This window comes from Monodon monoceros, unplaced genomic scaffold (assembly GCF_005190385.1).
Source record: "Monodon monoceros isolate NGI ecotype Baffin Bay Population unplaced genomic scaffold, NGI_Narwhal_1 Super_Scaffold_11, whole genome shotgun sequence".
Taxonomy (NCBI): domain Eukaryota; kingdom Metazoa; phylum Chordata; class Mammalia; order Artiodactyla; family Monodontidae; genus Monodon; species Monodon monoceros.
In genome coordinates this window covers 141,839,981-141,862,358 of record NW_021703767.1, presented here as the reverse complement: position 1 = coordinate 141,862,358, position 22,378 = coordinate 141,839,981, and the positions used below count along the sequence as shown (strand labels likewise).

At 46.9% G+C, this 22,378-nt stretch overlaps 2 protein-coding genes across 7 annotated transcripts in view; one reads left to right on the top strand and one right to left on the bottom strand.

Annotated features, from left to right (window-relative positions):
• The window catches only part of TOP2B (DNA topoisomerase II beta), a 66,720-nt gene extending 62,310 nt beyond the window's left edge, over positions 1-4,410 (top strand). For 2 of the 3 annotated variants that reach the window (XM_029213599.1, XM_029213600.1), the window contains exons 34-36: positions 1,069-1,191; positions 2,752-2,843; positions 3,820-4,410. In XM_029213599.1, the coding sequence (XP_029069432.1) occupies positions 1,069-1,191; positions 2,752-2,843; positions 3,820-3,987 (383 nt within the window). In that variant the 3' untranslated portion in view covers positions 3,988-4,410. The remainder of the gene's footprint in view (positions 1-1,068; positions 1,192-2,751; positions 2,844-3,819) is intronic. The other variant, XM_029213601.1, reaches the window with a different exon arrangement.
• RARB (retinoic acid receptor beta) overlaps positions 4,073-22,378 on the bottom strand; it is a 190,048-nt gene continuing 171,742 nt past the window's right edge. For 3 of the 4 annotated variants that reach the window (XM_029213603.1, XM_029213604.1, XM_029213606.1), the window contains exons 6-8: positions 8,430-8,634; positions 7,463-7,621; positions 4,073-5,865 (exon numbers count right to left, since the gene is read on the bottom strand). In XM_029213603.1, the coding sequence (XP_029069436.1) occupies positions 5,669-5,865; positions 7,463-7,621; positions 8,430-8,634 (561 nt within the window). In that variant the 3' untranslated portion in view covers positions 4,073-5,668. The remainder of the gene's footprint in view (positions 5,866-7,462; positions 7,622-8,429; positions 8,635-22,378) is intronic. The other variant, XM_029213602.1, reaches the window with a different exon arrangement.

Sequence of the window (22,378 nt, the reverse complement as noted above, 5' to 3'; positions counted from 1 at the left end):
CTGAAAACTGGGGAGCCCTTTCCCTCTCTGAACGTGTCAGCCCGTTTGCTTCATCAGGCTGTTCACCCCCATTAGACCTAACGAGTTAGCTTAGCATTAACTGAAAGGCCAGCATGCGCAGCCACTCCTGTCCTGTGGCTCCAGTGCTTCACAGCAGATGGGCTCAGAGGATGCACGTACCTGACCTACACCCGCCCGGTAGCGTCGCCAGTGCCACCTAACACTGCAGGCCTGGAAACGTCCCAGGAGAAAGGGTCGTCACTGCACCTCCCCACGTGTGGAGCCCGCACTCCTGCCGGGGGCTGCCCCGTGGCTCTAGCGGTAGGAAAGCCCACAGAGCCTGCGGGCCGCTCCTGCTGTTCCAACAAGGGGCCTCACCTTGAGCACCGTGTATTGGATCGCGATCACGTTTCCCATATAAGGAGCGTGGGTGTTTTTAATAGAAAAGTGTGGTTAATTCAGTACATTCTTTTTTTTCAAATTAGGTTTTACTAATCACACAAGTAAAGGCTGATTTATCAATTTTCATAGACTGTATAAATGAAGCAAGGTCTTTAAAAACAAAATTCATCAAAATAAAGGCCTTTGGATCTATTATCCACTTACCTAGAATTTTCATATTTCTTTTCACATAAAAGTACCAAGTCTGATTTCAACCTCTGAATGGAAGTGAAGTTTCTATTCATGGTATTTGAGGGTCCCATAATTTTTTTTTCTCTAAAACATTTTAAAAGTTATAACTTAACATGTGGTTATACTTGGCGTTATCATTAATGTCTTTTTACTACTGCTTTTTAAAAGTTATTGCTTAATTCATTTTAATGGCCCTTGTTAATTTAAAATATCTCAATTATCAAAAGGCAAATTATGAAAAATAAAAACCATTTTGTCACGTATGAGCAGTTGTTTGCCTTTACACTGGCACCAAATGGAGAGAAATCATTTTATTATTTAAGGCTACTCAATTTCATATCAGCAGTAAGAAATTCCATCGTTATAGGACTCACTCCAGCTTGAATTGTTGTAAGACTATCACATTGATCTATGAAATGGAAATTTGCTTAATAGGAAAACCATCTTTAGATACAGCCCCCAAGCCCAAGAGAATTCCCAAACAGAAGAAAGTAGAGACTGTAAACTCTGACTCGGATTCCGAATTTGGCGTTCCAAAGAAGACAACAGCACCCAAAGGTGAGGATTATCTTTGTATAACCCTCTAGCATATTCCATGTGGCAAGTGTTTAGTCTCTTCTACTAACTGAATTTAGAGAGACTGGGTACCTATTTTATTTTAAATTGCTTCACTCCTCAGTAAGCAATGTTCTAAGAATCAGTGCTGAATTAGAGTCCAAAGGAAATACAGCAATTTAGTCCACTCTGTTTACAAATCAAGAAACTGAGACGCAAAGAGGTCAAGTAAGTCAGCAACTTGCTACCAAAGAATGGTTCAGAGACCCCCTGCAGCGGACTCCCTGGAAGTGGTTATAAAAGGCAGTGGGGGGGAGGTCCTCATTAAAGTGTGAGACTCCTTGGCGGAGGCTGGAGCGGGGACCCTTAGACCAGAGCCCTGTCCTCATGTGGGAGCTGAAACAGCTGTCCTCAGGGCCCCTGCAAGCGCACAGCACCAGCTCCTCTCCCTGCTGTCTCCTCTTTGCCTCTGGAATCTACAAAGTCCTTAAAGATGCTTAAAAAAATATGTAAGACATGATTTCTCTAAGGGTAGCTGTTCAGTCTTTTGTCCAACTGATAGATACTCTCATCAACGTGTTTATTTCTTAAAGCGTTGGTTGGGTTAAGGAGATGCAGACCTACAGGGAACCGAAGGGGCAGAAAAGAAACATAGTGACTAGGGAGGTTGGTACTTAGGCTGTGCATGGTTAGAAACCTTTATAAATTCAATAGTGCCATCTCATTGATTCATTTGATCAAGTATGACATCCCAAGACCATTTAGGCTATCTTTTCTTAACTAGTACAATCAGTCATAGCTCTTAAAGTTTAAAAAATTTAGAATTGCCGTTTACTTTTTCTCTTTCTCTGGCATCACTGTAGGATGGAGAACATTTGGTGACCGTTTACATGTTACCTTCTCCCCTTCCTCCTCCAGTGATGAGCATGCAAGATTAGGTGGATGAAAAAAAAATAGGCCGCATGGGGTGACTCTAGTCTGAGAAGGAATATGGATTTGACAGATGGTCTCGTGATTAATACTGGGGAATTTAGTGTAGGGCTGTGCTACTTAACATGGGATATGCAACTGGCTGTCACTGCTGTGTGGCAGGAGAAGTTACAGTAAGCACCCAGACCTTTACAATGTGTGCTAATAAGAAAGTATGTCTTGCTTTTCTAGTAATTCATGCTATATTTTTAGAAGTATTGGTCTATGACAAATTAGAAACTAATTTTTTTCATCGCATACAATTTAACAAATTCTCTTCTAAGAGATTTTCTTTTCAGGCCAAGTACCACCTGTGCAAAATGCCAAGGTTTCTTTTATGCATTAGGGGTTTGGTCATTAAAGTTTGTCACCAGCACTTTCCAACTAATTTAAATGTATTGGTGAAATACTCCTTACTCATGTCAACCCCAGAACTGAAATGATGCTGACACACTGTTTCTATGTTAATCACAGTAAGAGATCAGGATTGCAGTACCAACTGGGCATGCCAAAGAAGTAAAAGTATAATGCTTTGACACTTTTTATATTGCACTGATTAACCTTGGGAGAAAAACCCCTTTGTATCATTTTAAGGTAAAGGCCGAGGGGCAAAGAAGAGGAAAGCATCTGGCTCTGAAAACGAAGGTGATTATAACCCTGGCAGGAAAACCTCTAGAACAAGCAAGGTAATTAGGAGCATCTTTTTAATACACAGTTTTAAGAATGTTATGTAATTGGCTTAGTTCGCTTGTTACTGTAATGTCTTGTAACAGATTTAAGCCTAGCACGTCTTATCCGGATATAGGGGGCTTGTATATGGTTAAAAAATTATCCACGTGTAAAATTTATATAATCGGCACCACCTCTTGGATAAAGGGTGGCATAAATCAGCCTGCTTGAGTCTTCCACGGCCTGCAGTGGCAGAAGTTACATGCTACCCTAAAGTATTACTTTCCAGACCAAATTAAGGCTATTTCTTTTGAACTCGAATTTATTTGACCAGGACTGATTTGATTCTTTTTAACTTGAATTCATTTGACTGTGGCTACTTTTCCCAATTTGTCTGACCCTTCTCCAGCAGTACACTATCCCTTTAAGGTAAATTAATAACATCAAATGCCACCCTTCTCTCTCTCTCCCCCTTCCTTTTAAAACTTAAAAAAACACGAACAGATGACTTTGGCTCCGTGGTGCTCTCCACACTGACGTTTTCCATCCAGTCATCTGCTGTGACTGTGGCCCATCCTGGTGACCTTCCTCTGCCTTTTATAAACACTTCCTGCGTGCACTACACATACTGTCCATAAGTCTTATTTTCCTCTTATGAATTGATAGGTACTTACCAATAAGACAACTTGAATTTTAACTCATCTGTGCATTGTGCAGATTTGCTGGGTAACACACGTTTAGACAGAAATAAGTAATGGTGGTATCATGAGATCACCAAGGTGGCACATTATCCCTTCATGAAAATGATTAGGTAACTGGCTTCACACTTGAGGTAGCATTACAGTTCTGCTTTTAAAAGAACCACTGCTGGTAGTATTTCCCAAATATAAGTGAAGTATAAGGAATAATAATTCTTTTTAACACTAGTCTTTTCTCCCCCCCCCCAACTTCGGGGTTTTAAATCTCTTTTAAAAAAAAAAAAAAAATGTCTAGAAACCGAAGAAAACATCTTTCGATCAGGATTCAGATGTGGACATCTTCCCATCAGACTTCACTTCTGAACCACCTTCTCTGCCGCGGACCGGCCGGGCTAGGAAAGAAGTAAAATATTTTGCAGAGTCTGATGAAGAAGATGATGTTGATTTTGCGATGTTCAATTAGGTGCCCACAGAGCACAGAAAACAGTTTTCAGCAGATAACTTGTGTTGTCCCTTTTGTCTTTTCTGTCTCAAGACTTTTGTACATCTGGCTTATTTTAATGTGACGATGTAATTGACGGTTTTTTATTATTGTGGTAGGCCTTTTAACATTTTGTTCTTACACATACAGTTTTATGCTCTTTTTTACTCATTGAAATGTCATGTACTGTCTGATTGGCTTGTAGAATTGTTATAGACTGTTGTGCATTAGCACAGATTTTAATTGTCATGATTGATTGACTGATTGATTGCAGACTACAGACCTGCTTTTTGAAATGAAATTTAAACATTAAAAATGGAACTGTGTTCTCTGTCTCTTTACTGAAGGTGAACGTGCAGTAAAAGCTCTCATACACCTTTAAAATAAATATATTTTATTCTTTGCCAGGAGACTCCATGGAAAAAGGTAAACAGTATATGAACATAGAAAGAAGCATCGTTAAACAATTTCAGTGTACAAACAGAGCCAGTGAAAGTACATCACAGACTTGCTAATATATCAAAAAAAAAAAAAATTTTCCACTAGTGCTTAAATGAGAACTAAGAAACTGACAGACACTTGGGTCTGTTAACCACTCCACCCCAGCCTCCACTCTGTTTGTAGTGACTGAACCAGGCCAGAGGACGCAGATTCTCTACCGGTGACTTTGGGGAGGCAACGCAAAGGCCCCCCAGTATCAAGCGGGAATCAGGAAGGATACAGAGTTAGTTACACGGTGCAGGTGAGAGACCAGCCCGTCATTATCCCATGAAGCCTCCCTAATGGCTTGTGAATAGGTAAACAAAAACTTACATTAACACTGAAAAGTGTTTGCCTTGGAGGCTATCATTACTGTAAAAATGTATCTTTTAAAAAAAAATTGTGTAGTTATGTCATTAAACAAGTAATAAACCACTTTTAATTTAAAGTGACATCCACAATTGAACAAATGACATTTGATACCTGAACTGGCAGTTACACTGATACAGAATTCTCTTCTGCTAGTGCAGTGAATTTGTCATATACTTCACTGGGCAACATGAAAGAAAAGATGCGGTCTGAGAGCATCCAGAGAGCAAGGACAAGCTTCTACACTAACTAAAGTAGAACACCTTTAGCCTTATCTTGCCACACTGTACGACAGTCCCATTTCCTTACCTTGACGTCTTGATCTGCGAAGGCAAGAGAATTATCTTTTTGACCCTTTCTTAACTGGACATGTACAGTAATCTGTTTCATAACCTTGGTGTCTTGGTTATTTGGAGTATGCAAGACAAAAGGAAAGCACCAAACGTAAAGGAGAGAGAGAACAGCCATACTTCTGTATGTACAGAGTCTTCAGAAACTTAACCAGGGGTAAGTCATTTTGACTGGGTCTTTGCCATGCAATCTTGAGTGTTCACAGAGGAGAATAGAAGCTTTTTAACTGGTTTTCGGTTGCATGAAATGGCTGATTGATTGATTTTTAGAATTTAAAAAGTTTGTACTTCTAGGTAAGACAGTGAGGGGTATATACTGATACATATGAAAACTTCTTGGTCCTTCTTGAGTTTGAATATATTTTCAGTCCAAAAACTAAGCAGCAGTAAAAATGTTTTTTCCTTGCATTTTAAATCCCAGGAGTGAAGGTACTGGGGAATGTTGGAAGTGGCTAGAAAGTGTCTTATTGCAGCAGTGGTGACTGACTGACACCGCTGTTCTCCACGGAACTGGGCGAGGTGCTGGGACTGTGCTCTGCTGTGTTCCCACTCGAGCTTGGGGTCAAGGGTTCATGTCCTTCAGAATTCTCCAGCATTTCCTGAATGAGAGGGGGCATCGAGCCAGGAATTTCCATTTTCAAGGTAATTACACGTTCTGCACCTTTTCAAAAGAGATCAGAGAAATCTGGTAGAGATACGGAGTCAAGGTGATAACCAGGGAATCAACTTTCATCTACTTTAACAACAGTGGGTGAAAACTGTGCTACCAGGGCCTCCCAGAGGCTCTCCTAATTTGACACCATTAAAACATTTCCACTTCATCTGCAGAAGAGCAGCAGAGATAGGCTGACATACTTAAATGTGACAACTCCACACCTCTGTCAGTTTTAGGAAACAGTATCAGTATATATTTACTCGACAAATTTGCAAAGAGAAGCTCCTGGTAAGAGACCAGAAAGAGTATATCTTGAAGAGAGACGGTGAAAGGAGAGCAGTTCCCCACAAGTGCAGGCAGGGACTTGAGAAACAGACGTGTGGCGAACGAGATCACCCACTCGATGTAGCACCATGCTGCCCAGGAGGGTGGCCGCTATGTACACACGAGTGTTTACACCTGCTAGGTTAACTCCCGAAGGAAAAGCGTGCCTCGGCGCATCAGCCCCATCTCAAGGGCCTGAGAGCCACGTGTGGCTGGTGGCCACTGGACGATGCGGGTTACAGAACGTGTCCGCTCTGTTAGCACTGTCCAGCCAGGTACAGGGAGGGGCAGTATGAAGTTCCACAGCCTCGCGGATTTAAAATCAGAGACGGAGGGGATATGGGGATATATGTATACGTAGAGCTGATTCACTTTGTTATACAGCAGCAACTAACACACCATTGTAAAGCAATTATACTCCAATAAAGATGTTAAAAAATAAAATCAGAGACGTCACAGTGACTGACAGTGGTCATGACTGGTGACTTCTACACTTAATCCCAGGCTAGGGATGAACTCAGGGTCTCACTTTTAGAAGGAGCTCAGGAATTGAAACTCCTTGTCAAACACGTTCGCTGTGCTGCTAGGCACTTCCTGAAATGCCGAGTTTGTTCCCTGGCTCACCAGGCCTTCAGGGAAGGGGAGTGACAACCGCATGTCCTGCTCTCACACTCGGCTGCCATGTGGCTCCAGGCACTTCTGTAATTGCTCCAGTCGTCATATTAACTGGAGATCGCGAGGGAAAAATTGTTACACCTCTCAGGAAGGCAAGAATCCCTTTGCTTAGAGGTGCAGAAGTTAAATCTGCCTACACACTGAGAGAACAACGGCTACACTGATGTAACCAGTCACGGTCACCCTAAGCACTACTCATTTTTTCTTGAGGTTTGGGTGTTCAGGAAAAACTGGAATCAAGTTTACACAAACCAGAGCATGTATGGAAAGCTGGAATGAAATGTACAAAACGAGAAACTTAAAATGCCGGTCATGTAGTATGCTCTCCTGGAAACAGTGTTTCTAATCACTCAGTCATCTGAATTTCAAAGCTCTCCTAATCTACTGAGATCACTGAGTAGGGTAAGACTTGAGGTTTTACTGTTTTTAAGGGCAGGTACTATTTAATTCCTTTTGATTCCAATGAGAAATGAATTCCAGAGTAAGAGCAGAAGGGCAGCTACTATCAAACATCCGCAATTAAAACACAGGGTTTTAAAAAGCAACACAGCGTGGTCAGGACCGCAAGCCCGCCTGGTGGGGGAGCGCAGCGCGGCGGACATACCTTTAGCACTGATGCTGCGGAGATCTGTGATTTTCATGAGGATCTTTGGAAACATGTGAGGCTTGCTGGGTCGTCTCTTTCTGATATAAATTTTTAGTGCTTCCAGCAATGGTTCTTGTAGCTTATCTACTTTTGTTGGTTCCTCAAGGTCCTGACGGTCTAGATTCCAGGAGTAAGGTATTAATCAGTATCAGGACAGAAAGAGTTACGCATTTGCAGGCTAGAGTTCTGCCCAGTTCCCCTCCCTCCTTGGTTCCACTATATCGTAACCTTATTAATTTGATGATTCAGTCACATAAACGAATCTGAAGATGCGTGCAACTGCCTTAAGCAGTGATACTTGAAAATGATTGTCCACATTTTGAAGGCTGGTTGCTTTTGTCCCCGGCAGAGAATTACTTCTCGTGACCAGGAGGTGTCACTACTGAACTGAATTAAAGGAAACCTTGAGCAGGATGGTTAAAAAGGCACAGTCAATCAGCCCCCTACTTGATGCCAGTTAACTCATTAACCACACATGATTCGGCCTCCCGTGAGCCAGGAGGGGTCACTACAAAGAAGAACCATATTTCACCCGAGACCTCCCAAGGATGGTAGGGGGCCAACACAATGACTTGTAATCTCAGCCCCTGAAGAGCAAACAGCACATGCAAGTTCCTTGGCTCATCCTAAAAATGTCCCAGGGCAACTTATGTTACAACAGTCTAATCCTACCTTTAAAAAAGCAACTGTGGTAACTGGAGAAATAGCATTTTGGGATTTCAGAGCAGAAAAACCCCAAATGCCTTTATTTAACTAACAAAAATATTGAAAAATGCAACGAAATCTAAGCATGCATGCCCGGCTTTATCCACATGTCCTTTTCCATGCAAAGTAACTCCAAAGTGGAGATGAGGAATTTCCCAAAAATTACAAGTGTGAGTTGCTCTTCACGGACCCTCCACGAGAGTTTTCTAGGTGGTGGTACCTCCACAGATCAAGCAGATGGCGCTGAGAAGGCCTGTCTCCGTGTCGTCCATCTCCAGAGGCAGAAGCTGGCCGGCAAAGGTGAACACGAGGTCGGTCAGGGGGCCGAACCCGGCGTTGTGCATCTGGGTTCGATTCAGGGTCAGGCCGTCCGAAAACGTCATGGTGTCTTGCTCTGGGGTATACCTGGTGCAGATTCTCAGAATCTGGAAGAAAACAACCACGTTTGGATCATCAAAGCGAGCCTGGCCCGGCGGCCTCCATCAGATCAGGGCAGGAAATCACGGGAAGATTTCCGAGGAGCTCTGGCAGCACGTGAGTCTCTGCCCACCCCCCCGCTTCGGGGTGAACGTCTGTTCCAGCTCTTCCCTCAAAAGACCACAGAAGTCAAAACATGGCTAAAGTTCTTTAGGGGATAATAAATAGGACACAGAATTTGAGAAATATCTGTTTATGCTAAAAGTAATTCATCTGACTCAAATAAACATTTACTGAGTACCTACTTATGTCCCAGGCACTGTGCCAGGTGCTTATAAAAAGAGGAAGAAGATTTTTTTTTTTTTTTAAAGAGCTTACAGTCTACCAAAAAAGAAGGCCACTATTTACCACTTATTAAATGCCTGGTGTATATCAAGCGTTACACATGCTCTCCATTCAACCTTGTGAAGAACTCGGTGAGGTTGAGTATGTTTCTTATTTTATAGACGAGGGGCCAGAGGCTCAGAAAGGCTAAGCTGGGTGCCCAGCGCCACACAGCTGAGATGTGGCTGACTGATGTATTCCAAGTGGGACTCCCGCTGGGATGCCCTGACCACGCAGCCCCAGACGACCGTGACCCACAGAGCAGAAGCAGAGCAAGCAAGGTTGCCAGGGCGCCGGCAGAGGCGGAGCTCGGGCACAGCCGGCAGGAAGCCACGGGCAGGCCCACGGACAGGAGGTGGCCGTCAGCTCAGCCCAGACGTCTGGTGGGTTTCGCTGGAAAAGCGGCCTGGGCCTCCTGCCACATCTGCCAGCCCCGCCTGACACGCCCTCGGTCTGTAACCCTGCGGCCCGCGGTCACTGCACCGCCCACTCAACCCCCAGTGCCCGTTAGGGCTCTGCGCACCCGCGGCGCTGATCCGCCCAGAGCCGCAGCGCTGCACCAACCGGGCCTCCACACTGGACTCTCCCTCGGAGGAGGCCTCAGAGCTGCCGGACAAGTTCACTCTGCCTGGACCCAGCACGCTGGGGGAGCTGAGAATTTCTCCCAGATGCTCATGTGACTGGGTGTGGTCCCCACGACCGGCAGCCTAGAGGACACTGCCGCCAGCGGGTCCGGGGCCCTTCCTGTCCCATGGCATGGCAGAGGGTCGGCTGGCCCCCTGAGAAAGCCCTGCCCGCTCTCCGCGACCCCACCACGGCTCCCGAGAGAAGAATTTCTGCGGCATCTTGCATTGTCTCAGGGAAGTGCCGGGGGTTTGGGGCAAGGACGCTTCCGGTGGGGAAGCCCTTCCAATCTGATGGGCAGTGTGGGTGCAGGAGCCTCACAGCCACTGGACCACAGCAACCAGGGAGGGGCCGGGCTGCTGCAGGGAAGGGCCAGATGCTCCCGCGCCGTGGCTGTGTCCCCCCGATCCCCAGGAAGACGCAGACAGGCAGGACTCCAGCGTGGACGCCCCGTGGAGGGAGGCCGTGGCGGCCCTGCCGATGAGAAGGTCTGCTGCCGCGCCTTCCCGGTCAGAAGCCGTCTGAGAGCAGCAGACGGCCATGAGCACGCCCCGCCTAGTGCAGCAACAGCTGCTGCAGGTGGATCGCCGACCGCACGGGGCCCATGCCTGGTGCTTCTAACCGCGACTTGACTTCTGTATCAACCCACGAGGCAGACGCTACTGTCACCCCATGCTACAGGCAGGGCACAGACCCCAGCAGCTTGTCCCGGGTCACGTGAGTCCCAGGAGGCATGGCTTGCTTCGGGCCTGTGCTCTCCACCTCTGTTCCCGGCAGCCAGCCTCGGGGCTCCTCAGGCCACCACCCAAGCCCAGGTGCCCCTCTCGGGGAGGTGACCGCTGGCCCTGCCGAGGGCCTTCTGCAGCTCCCACCCTGGGCGGCTCTTCACAGGACCTACCTGGCTCGCAGTGGCGCGTGCCCAGTGGCCTGGAGAGAGAACATCGCACAGCCTTCGGGTTCCGCGGGAGGGGCTTGGGCGGAACCAGGAGCTGCGCTCAGGCTTTGCGTGCCCGGCACGTGGCCCGTGGCAGCCCAGGCGTGAATGTGCGTGGTTATGAAAGCACCACAGAGACTCCTTCCCTGGAGGGGACCAGCTGCACCTCTCGGACACTTGTCCAGGGACGCCGCCCCCTCCCCCGGGCTCAGCCATTCCCTCTGGGTCCCTCTGGCCGGCCTGTGGCCCTTCACCTTGGTGGCCAACAGGGCCTGAAGCCACGCCATTGTCAGAGCAGCAGAGGGACCCAGACGTTGTCGGGCACGAGCCTTCGCTCCCTCGGAGGCCCGAGAGCACACGTGACCACACGCGTGACGGTGCCGGCATGAGACTCCCAACCCCCAGCCCAAGGTCCCTCAGCGTCTGGAGAGGCGCCAGGAGCATGGCCTAGGCGGGAGTCACCGCGTGCTCGGTGTTGAGGGGCTTGGAACCTCTACACACACTTCCAGGTTGGATCAAACAGGCAGCAAGCCTCTGCAGTTTCGTGCACGGGCGCCGCGCCCGCCGGGGTGGAAGAGCTGGGTCTGGGGGCCGCCCGCAGCTCCCCCGAAACCCAAGCCCAGACGGCAGCGCATATGGCGCCCATTCCACGTGGCAGGGCTTTCCTCACAAGCTGCAAAGTACGTGGACTCTGATGAAGCAGTGAAACCCTGTCCTGTTGCCCCTCGCCCTACAAAGTTCAAAGCCAAAACCAGGCATAAACGGGCGTCCAGCGGCGAGGGCCTGGGGCTGGGCCAGGCCGCCCCGGGGACAAACCTCGGAGCTCCGGCTTGTCACGCTAAAGGCAAACGCCAGCCGCCGCCGCCAAGCGCTGCTCCAGGAAAAACTGCCCTTCGTTTGAAAGGAGGGGGTTTGGTCTGGGAGGTGGAGCACGCGGGCCCCACGAGATGCGTAAAAACAGGCCCAGCCAGGTCGACCCTCCAAAGGAGGGGCGTGGCGGACACACGGAGCCCGCTGATGGGCAAGGCTAACCCTCCTCAGGGCACGACGCCCTACCCTCGCCCCCAGGGAGGCCGAGGGTCGCCCACTGCCTGCCGGGGCCACGGAGCATGGGGCATGGGGCGCAGCGGCCCCGTCCGCTTCTGTCCTTCCGCCTCTGCAGCCGGACCCACTGCTCAGCACGGTCATCAGGGCGCCTGGGCGTCGCAGCCATCCCCCGGGCGTGCGATCCTCTCCAGGCCCCGCACCGCCCCTTCTCCCCGCGGCACCGCCCCCGCCCGCACCAAAGCCTGTGCGCGGGCTGCTCCCTCGCCTTTCACGCTTCTCCGCTGGCCTGCACGCAGGGGGCTCTTCTATTCAGGGCTCGCTCAGCTCAAGGTCACCTCATCAGGGAGCAGGGAGCAGGGAACACGTGTCCTAAAAACCATTACTTTGTATCAATCACTCCACCCCATTTTTTCCGAAATAGGAAATACACTGGTTTAAAAATTGAGGCACAACACGCGTGGTGGTTTTAAAACATTCTCTGCTCCTACCCCCTCTGCGGAGCAGAGCTTCAGTCTCCTCCCCTGGAGAGGGGGCTAGACCAGCACTTGACCTGCAGGCAGGATGCAGGGCAGTGAGGGCATGTCACAAGGCCGCGGGAGGCATGGCCTCCTGTGCCTGTTCTCCCCAATCTCCTGTCCTGGGGAGGCTGGCGGACGTGTCACCGGGACGTGCACGTAGCCCCCAGGGAGGTCCATGTGGCCAGGAGCCTGGCCCTCTAGTCAACAGTGGCACCAGCCTGCTGGGCAGGTGTGCTGAGCCCGCCCAGAGGTGGCCCATCTAGCCCCAGTCAGGCCTTCAGATGAGGCGGCCCGCAATGTCGCCACGGCAGCCTCAGAAAGCCCCTGGCAGACCCACCCGGCTCGTGGCCAGCAGGGACTGTGTAACACTTATTGTTTTAAGTGGCTCAGTTTGGGGCAGCCTGCCACACGGCAATAGGTCACTAACACAACATACTTGCTGTGGGTTGTGTGCACAGCCTGACGCACACACAGCTGGATGCATTCCCCACGTGGGCGCCTGCGTGAGCACCACCAGATCACGGCACCCGTGGTTCTGGCGTCCACAGGCACCCTTGGCCTTTCCCGATGAACCCTCCTCCCCAAGAGGCACCATTATCTTGACTTCTGTTCCTATCAATTAGTTCCGCCGAATTTGAACTCTGGGTGAATGGAATCGCAGTCTAGTCTGGCTTCTGTTCCCTCCACGTGGCGGCTGGGAGATTCCCCGTGCTGGCTCGTGGGGCAGGCACCGTTTTCATTGCTGTGTGATACTGCACAACCGACCCCTTGCCCTGCTTTACCTTCCCCCAGGAGATGAGCTTCTAGTAGGACACTGCTCTTTATCTGTCCTGCCCCTTGCTGTTTCCTTGGCACCTAAGGCAGGGTGGTCCACACAGCAGGTGATGAATTAATACTTATCCAGTTATTAAGGAAATCCCCTGAAACGGGCTTACAAAATCCAGGGATTTCTAAATTTTTCAGCAAAGGAGAAAACTCCAGTTGCTCACCGATCTTGTTCTCTTTACTAATTGTGTTTGGCAATTTGGGGGCAGGTCCTGATCTGATTTGACTGTTTATCCTCTAGTGCTTGTGGGAATGTTGATGTGCCATAATAATAACAAATACATACACAGAGCTGTGCCTGGTCGTCTTCCCTGGCAGTATGTGAACCTGCAATGATGACCACATAGGAACAAAGTGTCTCCCCAGGGGACGTGCCACCAGCCTGCCATTCCTGAGAAGGAAACCCATGTGCTGGGAGCACAAGTCTCCTCGCTGTGCAGCTTCTGAGATCACCGCTCAGGGGGCCACTGCCTAAATGTTATGCGAAGTATGCTGACTTAAATTTAATAATAAATACACTGCTAGAGCCCGGGTTCCTGGCCACTGGCTTGGCCCTGCGGCTCCCTGCCTGCCCCCCGTGCCTGAGCAGTTATTTAGGAGTTGGCTGGAGACAAGATGGTGGAGTAGAAGGACCTGAGCTCATCTCCTCTCACGAAAACTCCAAAATCACAACTAACTGCTGAACAACCAGTTACAAACCCATTGACCAAACAGACTGGAAACTACCAAAAAAAGGTATTCTACACCCAGAGACAGAAGCCACCACAACGAGACTGCTGGGGGGGGGGGGCGACACACAAACTGGAAAATAATTATATCGCAGAGTTTCTCCCAGAGGAGTGAGACTTCTGAGCCCCATGTCAGGCTCCCCAGCCTGGGGGTCTCGCATCAGGAGGAGGAGCCCCCAGAGCATTTGGCTTTGAAGGCCAGCAGGGCTTGAGTGCAGGAGCTCCACAGGACTGGGGGAAACAGAGGCTCTACTCTTGGAGGGCACACACAAGGCTTCACGTGCACTAGGACCCAGGACAAAGCAGTGCGTCCATAAGAGCCTGGGCCAGACCTACCTGCAGGTTTTGGAGGGTCTCTCGGGGAGGAGGGGGTTGGGTGCGGCTCAATGTGGGGAAAAGGACACTGGTGACAGAGGTACCGGGAATATTCATCAGTGTGAGCTCTCCTGGAGGCCGCCATTTTGGCAGAGACCTGGCCCCACCCAACAGCCTGCAGGCTCCAGTGCTGGGACGCCTCAGGCCAAACAACAAGCAAAACAGGAACACGGCCCCACCCATCAGCAGACAGGCTGCCTAAAGTCACCCTGAGCCCACACACGCCTCTAGACATGCCCCTTGACACGGCCCTGCCCACCAGAGTGCAGGCACCAGTCCCTCCCACCAGGAAGCCTGCACAAGCCCCTGGACCAACCTTACCCACCAGGGGGCAGACACCACAACCAAGAAGAATTACACTCCTGCAGCCTGAGAAACAGACCACAAACACAGCAAGTTAGACAAAATGAGACGGCAGAGGAATATGTACCAGACGAGGGAACAAGATAAACCCCCAGAAGAATAACTAAGCGAGGTAGAGCTAGCCAATCTTCCTGAAAAAGAACTCAGAGTAATGACGGAAAAGATGATCCAAGATCTCAGGAAAAAAATGGAGACACAGACTGGTGAGATACAAGAAATGTTTACAAAGAACCAGAAAATTTAAAAAACAAACGAAGATGAACAGTACAATACTGAAATGAAAAATACACTAAGATGAACCAATACCAGAATAACTGAAGCAGAAGAATGAATAAGTGACCTGGAAGACAGAATGGTGGAAATCACTGCCATGGAACAGAAAAAAGAATGCAAAGAAATGAGGACAGTCTAAGTGACCTCTGGAACAACTTTAAATGTGCCTACATTCACATTACAGGGGTCTCAGAAGGAGAAGAGAGAGAGAAGGGCCTGAAAAAATATTTGAAGAGGTAATACCTGAAAACTTCCCTAACATGAGAAAGGAAACACTCACTCAAGTCCAGGAAGCACAGAGAGTCCCAGGCAGGACAAACCCAAGGAGGAACACACCGAGACACATAGTAATCAAATTGACAAAAATTAAAGACAAAGAGAAAATATTAAAAGCAACAAGGGAAAAACAACAAATAACATACAAGGGAATCCCCATAAGGTTATCACCTGACTTTGCAGCAGAAACTGTGCAGGCCACAAGGGGGGCAGGGGGGCACGATATATTTAAAGTGATGAAAGGGAAAAACCTACAATCAAGAATACTTTACGGGCTTCCCCGGTGGCGCAGTGGTTGAGAGTCCGCCTGCTGATGCAGGGGACACAGGTTCGTGCCCCGGTCCGGGAAGATCCCACATGCCGCGGAGCGGCTGGGCCCATGGACCGTGGCTGCTGGGCCTGCATGTCCGGGGCCTGTGCTCCGCAATGGGAGAGGCCACAGCAGTGAGAGGCACGCGTACCGCAAAAAATAAAATAAAATAAAAATAAAAAAAAATAAAGACTGTTACAAGAGGGACTTCCCTGGTGGCACAGTGGTTAAGAGTCCACCTGGCGATGCAGTGGACATGGGTTCAAGCCCTGGTCTGGGAAGATCCCACATGCCACGGAGCAACTAAGCCCGTGCGCCACAACCACTGAGCCTGCACTCTAGAGCCCTCAAGCCACAACTACTAACTCACCTGCTGCAACTACTGAAGCCCGTGCACCTAGAGCCTGTGCTCTGCAACAAGACAAAGCCACTGCAATGAGAAGCCTGCACACAACGAAGAGTAGCCCCCACTCGCCACAACTAGAGAAAGCCTGCGTGCAACAACGAAGACCCAACGCAGCCAAAAATAAATAAAATAAATTTATATAAAAAAAGAATGTTACAAGAGACAAAAAAGGACACTACGTAATAATCAAGGGATCAATCCAAGAAGACGATATAACAATTGTAAATATATATGCACCAAACATAAGAGCACCTCAATATATAAGGCTAACAGGCTAACAGCCATAAAAGGAGACATTGACAGTAACACAATAATAATGGGAGACCTTAACACCCCAGTTTCAGCAATGGACAGATCATCTAGACAGAAAAGCAATAAGGAAACACAGGCCTTAAATGACACATTAGACCAGATGGACTTAATTGATATTTAGAGAGCATTCCATCCAAAAGCAGCAGAATACACATTTTTCTCATGTGCACATGGAACATTCTCCAGGACTGACCACATGCTTGGCCACAAAACAAGCCTCGGTGAATTTAAGATAACTGAAATTGTATAAAGCATCTCTTCCAAGCACAATGCTATGAGATTAGAAATCAACTCCAAGAAAAAGAACTGTAGAAAACACAAACACATGGAGACTAAACAATATGCTATTAAACAACCAATGGATCACTGAAGAAATGAAAGAGAAAATCAAAAATATCTAGAGACAAATGAAAACAAAAGCACAACAATCCAAAACCTATGGGATGCAACAAAAGCAGTTCTAAGAGGGAATTTTATAGCAATACAATCTTACCTCAGGAAATAAGAAAAACTTCAAATGAAAACTTAACCCTACACCTAAAGCAATTAGAGCAAATAAAGAACAAACAAAACCCAAAGTTAGCAGATGAAAAGAAATCATAAAGATCAGAGCAGAAATAAATGAAATAGAGATGAAGAAAATAACAGAAAAGATCAGTGAAGCTAAAAGCTGGTTATCGGAAAAGATAAACAGAATTGATAAACCTATAGCCAGTCTCATCAAAAAGGGAGAGGGTTCAAATCAATAAAATTAGAAATGAAAAAGGAGAAGTTACAATGGACACCACAAAAATACAAGGGATCCTAAGAGACTACTGCAAACCAACTGTATGCCAATAAAGTGGACAACCTGGAAGAAATGGACAAATTCTTAGAAAGGTTCAATCTCCCAAGACTGCACCAGGAAGAAATAGAAAATATGAACACACCAATCACAAGTACTGAAATTGAAACTGTGATTAAAAAACTCCCAACAAACAAAAGTCCAGGATCAGATGGCTGCACAGTGAATTCCACCAAACATTCAGAGCAGAGTTAACACCTACCCTTCTGAAACTGTTCCAAAAAACTGCAGAGGAAGGAACACTCTCCAACTTATTCTATGAGGCCACCATCAACCTGATACCAAAACCAGACAAAGATACCACCAAAAGAAGAAAATTACAGGCCAGCATCACTGATAAACATGGATGCAAAAAACCTCAACAAAATACTAGCAAACCATACACCATGATCAAGTGGGATTTATCCCAAGGATGCAAGGATTCTACAGTGTCCACAAATCAATCAGTGTGATACACCATGTTAACAAACTGAAGAATAAAAACCATATGATCATCTTAACAGATGCAGAAAAAGCTTTTGACAAAAGTCAACACCGGAGACAAGGGGAAGATGGCGGAAGAGTAAGACGCGGAGATCACCTTCCTCCCCACAGATACACCAGAAATACATCTACACGTGGAACAGCTCCTACAGAACACCTACTCAACGCTGGCAGAAGACCTCAGACCTCCGAAAAGGCAAGAAACCCCCCATGTACCTGGGTAGGGCAAAATAAAAATGAATAAACAGAGACAAAAGAATAGGGATGGTACCTGCACCAGTGGGAGGGAGCTGTGAAGGAGGAAAGGTTTCCACACACTAGGAAGCCCCTTCACGGGTGGAGACTGCGGGTGGCAGAGGGGGGCAGCTTCAGAGCCGTGGAAGAGAGCGCAGCAACAGGGGTGCGGAGGGCAAAGCGGGGAGATTCCAGCACAGAGGATCGGTGCCGACCGGCACTCACCAGCGCGAGAGGCTTGTCTGCTCACCCGCCGGGGCGGGCGGGGCTGGGAGCTGAGGCTCAGGCTTCGGTCAGACTCCCGGGAGAGGACTGGGGTTTGCGGCGTGGAGGGAGTCCGGGAAAAGGTCTGGAGCTGCCGAAGAGGCAAGAGACTTTTTCTTCCCTCTGTTTCCTGGTGCGTGAGGAGAGGGGATTAAGAACGCCGCTTAAAGGAGCTCCAGAGATGGGCGCGAGCCGCGGCTAAAAGCGCGGACCCCAGAGACGGGCAGGAGACGCTAAAGCTGCTGCTGCAGCCACCAACAAGCCTGCGTGCGAGCACAGGTCACTATCCACACCCCCCTTCCGGGGAACCTGTGCAGCCCGCCACTGCCAGGGTCCCAGGATCCAGGGACAACTCCCCCGGGAGAACGCACGGCGCGCCTCAGGCTGGTGCAACGTCACGCCGGCCTCTGCCGCCGCAGGCCCGCCCCGCACTGCGTGCCCCTCCCTCCCCCCCGGCCTGAGTGAGCCAGAGCCCCCGAATCAGCGGCTCCTTTAACCCCGTCCTGTCTGAGCGAAGAACAGATGCCCTCCGGCGACCTACACGCAGAGGCGGGGCCAAATCCAAAGCTGAGCCCTGGGAGCTGTGAGAACAAAGAAGAGAAAGGGAAATCTCTCCCAGCAGCCTCAGGAGTAGCGGATTAAATCTCCACAATCAACTAGATGTACCTGCATCTGTGGAATACATGAATAGACAACGAATCATCCCAAATTGAGGAGGTGGACGTTGAGAGCAAGATTTATGATTTTTTCCCCTTTTCGTCTTTTTGTGAGTGTGTATGTGTATGCTTCTGTGTGAGATTTTGTCTGTATAGCTTTGCTTCCACAATTTGTCCCAGGGTTCTATCTGTCCTTTTTTTTAAAAAATTTTTTTCTTCTTAATATGTTTAAATTTAATAACTTTATTATATTTTACTTTATCTTTCTTCCTTCCTTCCCTCCTTCCTTCCTTCCTCCCACCGTCCCTCCCTCCCTCCTTTCTTTCTTTCCTTCTTTTCTTTCCTTCCTTCCTACTTCTACTAATTCTTTCTCTCTACTTTTTCTCCCTTTTATTCTGAGCTGTGTGGATGACAGGGTCTTGGTGCTGCAGCCAGGAGTCAGTGCTGTGCCTCTGAGGTGGGAGAGCCAAATTCAGGACACTGGTCAACAAGAGACCTCCCAGCTCCACGTAATATCAAATGGCGAAAATCTCCCAGAGATCTACATCTCAACACCAGCACCCGGCTTCACTCAACGACCAGCAAGCTACAGTGCTGGAAACCCTATGCCAAACAACTAGCAAGACAGGAACACAACACCACCCATTAGCAGAGAGGCTGCCTAAAATCATAATAAGTCCACAGACATCCCAAAACACACCACCAAACATGGACCTCCCCACCAGAGAGACAAGATCCAGCCTCATCCACCAGAACACAAGCACTAGTCCCCTCTACCAGGAAGCCTACACAACCCACTGAACCAACCTTAGCCACTGGGGACAGACACCAAAAACAACAGGAACTACGAACCTGCAGCCTGCAAAAAGGAGACCTCAAACACAGTAAGATAAGCAAAATGAGAAGACAGAAAAACACACAGCAGATGAAGGAGCAAGATAAAAACCCACCAGACCTAACAAATGAAGAGGAAATAGGCAGTCTACCTGAAAAAGAGTTCAGAGTAATGACAGTAAAGATGATCCAAAATCTTGGAAACAGAATAGACAAAATGCAAGGAACATTTAACAAGGACCTAGAAGAACTAAAGGTGAAACAAACAACGATGAACAACACAATAAATGAAATGAAAAATACTCTAGATGGGATCAATAGCAGAATAACTGAGGCAGAAGAACGGATACATGACCGGGAAGATAAAATAGTGGAAATAACTACTGCAGAGCAGAATAAAGAAAAAAGAATGAAAAGAACAGAGGACAGTCTCAGAGACCTCTGGGACAACATTAAATGCACCAACATTCGAATTATAGGGGTTCCAGAAGAAGAAGAGAAAAAGAAAGGGACTGAGAAAATATTTGAAGAGATTATAGTTGAAAACTTCCCTAATATGGGAAAGGAAATAGTTAATCAAGTCCAGGAAGCACAGAGAGTCCCATACAGGATAAATCCAAGGAGAAATACGCCAAGACACATATTAATCAAACTGTCAAAAATTAAATACAGAGAAAGCATATTAAAAGCAGCAAGGGAAAAACAACAAATAACACACAAGGGAATCCCCATAAGGTTAACAGCTGATCTCTCAGCAGAAACCCTGCAAGCCAGAAGGCACTGGCAGGACATATTTAAAGTGATGAAGGAGAAAAACCTGCAACCAAGATTACTCTACCCAGCAAGGATCTCATTCAGATTTGATGGAGAAATTAAAACCTTTACAGACAAGCAAAAGCTGAGAGAGTTCAGCACCACCAAACCAGCTTTACAACAAATGCTAAAGGAACTTCTCTAGGCAAGAAACACAAGAGAAGGAAAAGACCTACAATAACGAACCCAAAAGAATTCAGAAAATGGGAATAGGAAAATATATATTGATAATTATGTTAAATGTAAACGGACTAAATGCTCCCACCAAAAGACACAGATTGGCTGAATGGATACAAAAACAAGACCCATATATTTGCTGTCTACAAGAGACCCACTTCAGACCTAGAGACACATACAGACTGAAAGTAAGGGGATGGAAAAAGATATTCCATGCAAATGGAAAACAAAAGAAAGCTGGAGTAGCAATTCTCATATGAGACAAAATAGACTTTAAAATAAAGACTATTAGAAGAGACAAAGAAGGACACTACATAATGATCAAGGGGTCGATCCAAGAAGAAGATATAACAATTGTAAATATTTATGCACCCAACATAGGAGCACCTCAATACATAAGGCAAATACTAACAGCCATAAAAGGGGAAATCGACAGTAACACAATCATAGTAGGAGACTTTTAACACCCCACTTTCACCAATGGACAGAGATCATCAAAACTGAAAATAAATTAGGAAACACAAGCTTTAAATGATACATTAAACAAGATGGACTTAATTGATATTTATAGGACACTCCATCCAAAAACAACAGAATACACATTTTTCTCAAGTGCTCATGGAGCATCCTCCAGGATAGATCATATCTTGGGTCACAAATGAAGCCTTGGTAAATTTAAGAAAATTGAAATTGTATCAAGGATCTTTTCCAACCACAATGCTATGAGACTAGATATCAATTACAGGAAAAGATCTGTAAAAAATACAAACACATGGAGGCTAAACAATACACTACTTAATAACAAAGTGATCACTGAAGAAATCAAGGAGGAAATAAAAAAATACCCAGAAACAAATGATAGTGGAGACACAACGACCCAAAACCTATGGGATGCAGCAAAAGCAGTTCTAAGAGGGAAGTTTATAGCAATACAAGCCTACCTCATGAAACAGGAAACATCTCGAATAAAAAACCTAACCTTGAACCTAAAGCAATTAGAGAAAGAAGAACAAAAAACCCCCAAAGTTAGCAGAAGGAAAGAAATCATAAAAATCAGATCAGAAATAAATGAAAAAGAAATGAAGGAAATGATGGCAAAGATCAATAAAACTAAAAGCTGGTTCTTTGAGAAGATAAACAAAATAGATAAACCATTAGCCAGACACATCAAGAAAAAAAGGGAGAAGACTCAAATCAATAGAATTAGAAATGAGAAAGGAGAAGTAACAACAGACACTGCAGAAATACAAAAGATCATGAGAGATTACTACAAGCAACTCTATTGCCAATAAAATGGACAACCTGGAAGAAATGGACAATTTCTTAGAAATGCACAACCTGCCAAGACTGAATCAGGAAGAAATAGAAAATATGAACAGACCAATCACAAGCACTGAAATTGAAACTGTGATTAAAAATCTTCCAACAAACAAAAGCCCAGGACCACATGGCTTCACAGGCGAATTTTATCACACATTTAGAGAAGAGCTAACACCTATCCTTCTCAAACTCTTCCAAAATATAGCAGAGGGAGGAACACTCCCAAATTCATTCTACGAGGCCACCATCACCTTGATACCTAAACCAGACAAGGATGTCACAAAGGAAGAAAACTACAGGCCAATATCACTGATGAACACAGATGCAAACATCCTCAACAAAATACTAGCAAACAGAATCCAACAGCACATTAAAAGGATAATACACCATGATCAAGTGGGGTTTATTCCAGGAATGCAAGGATTCTTCAATATACGCAAATCAATCAATGTGATAAACCATATTAACAAATTGAAGGAGAAAAACCATATGATCATCTCAACAGATGCAGAGAAAGCTTTTGACAAAATTCAACACCCATTTATGATAAAAACCCTGCAGAAAGTAGGCATAGAGGGAACTTTCCTCAACATAATAAAGGCCATATATGACAAACCCACAGCCAACATCATCCTCAATGGTGAAAAACTGAAAGCATTTCCACTAAGATCAGGAACAAGACAAGGTTGCCCACTCTCACCACTCTTATTCAACACAGTTTTGGAAGTTTTAGCCACAGCAATCAGAGAAGA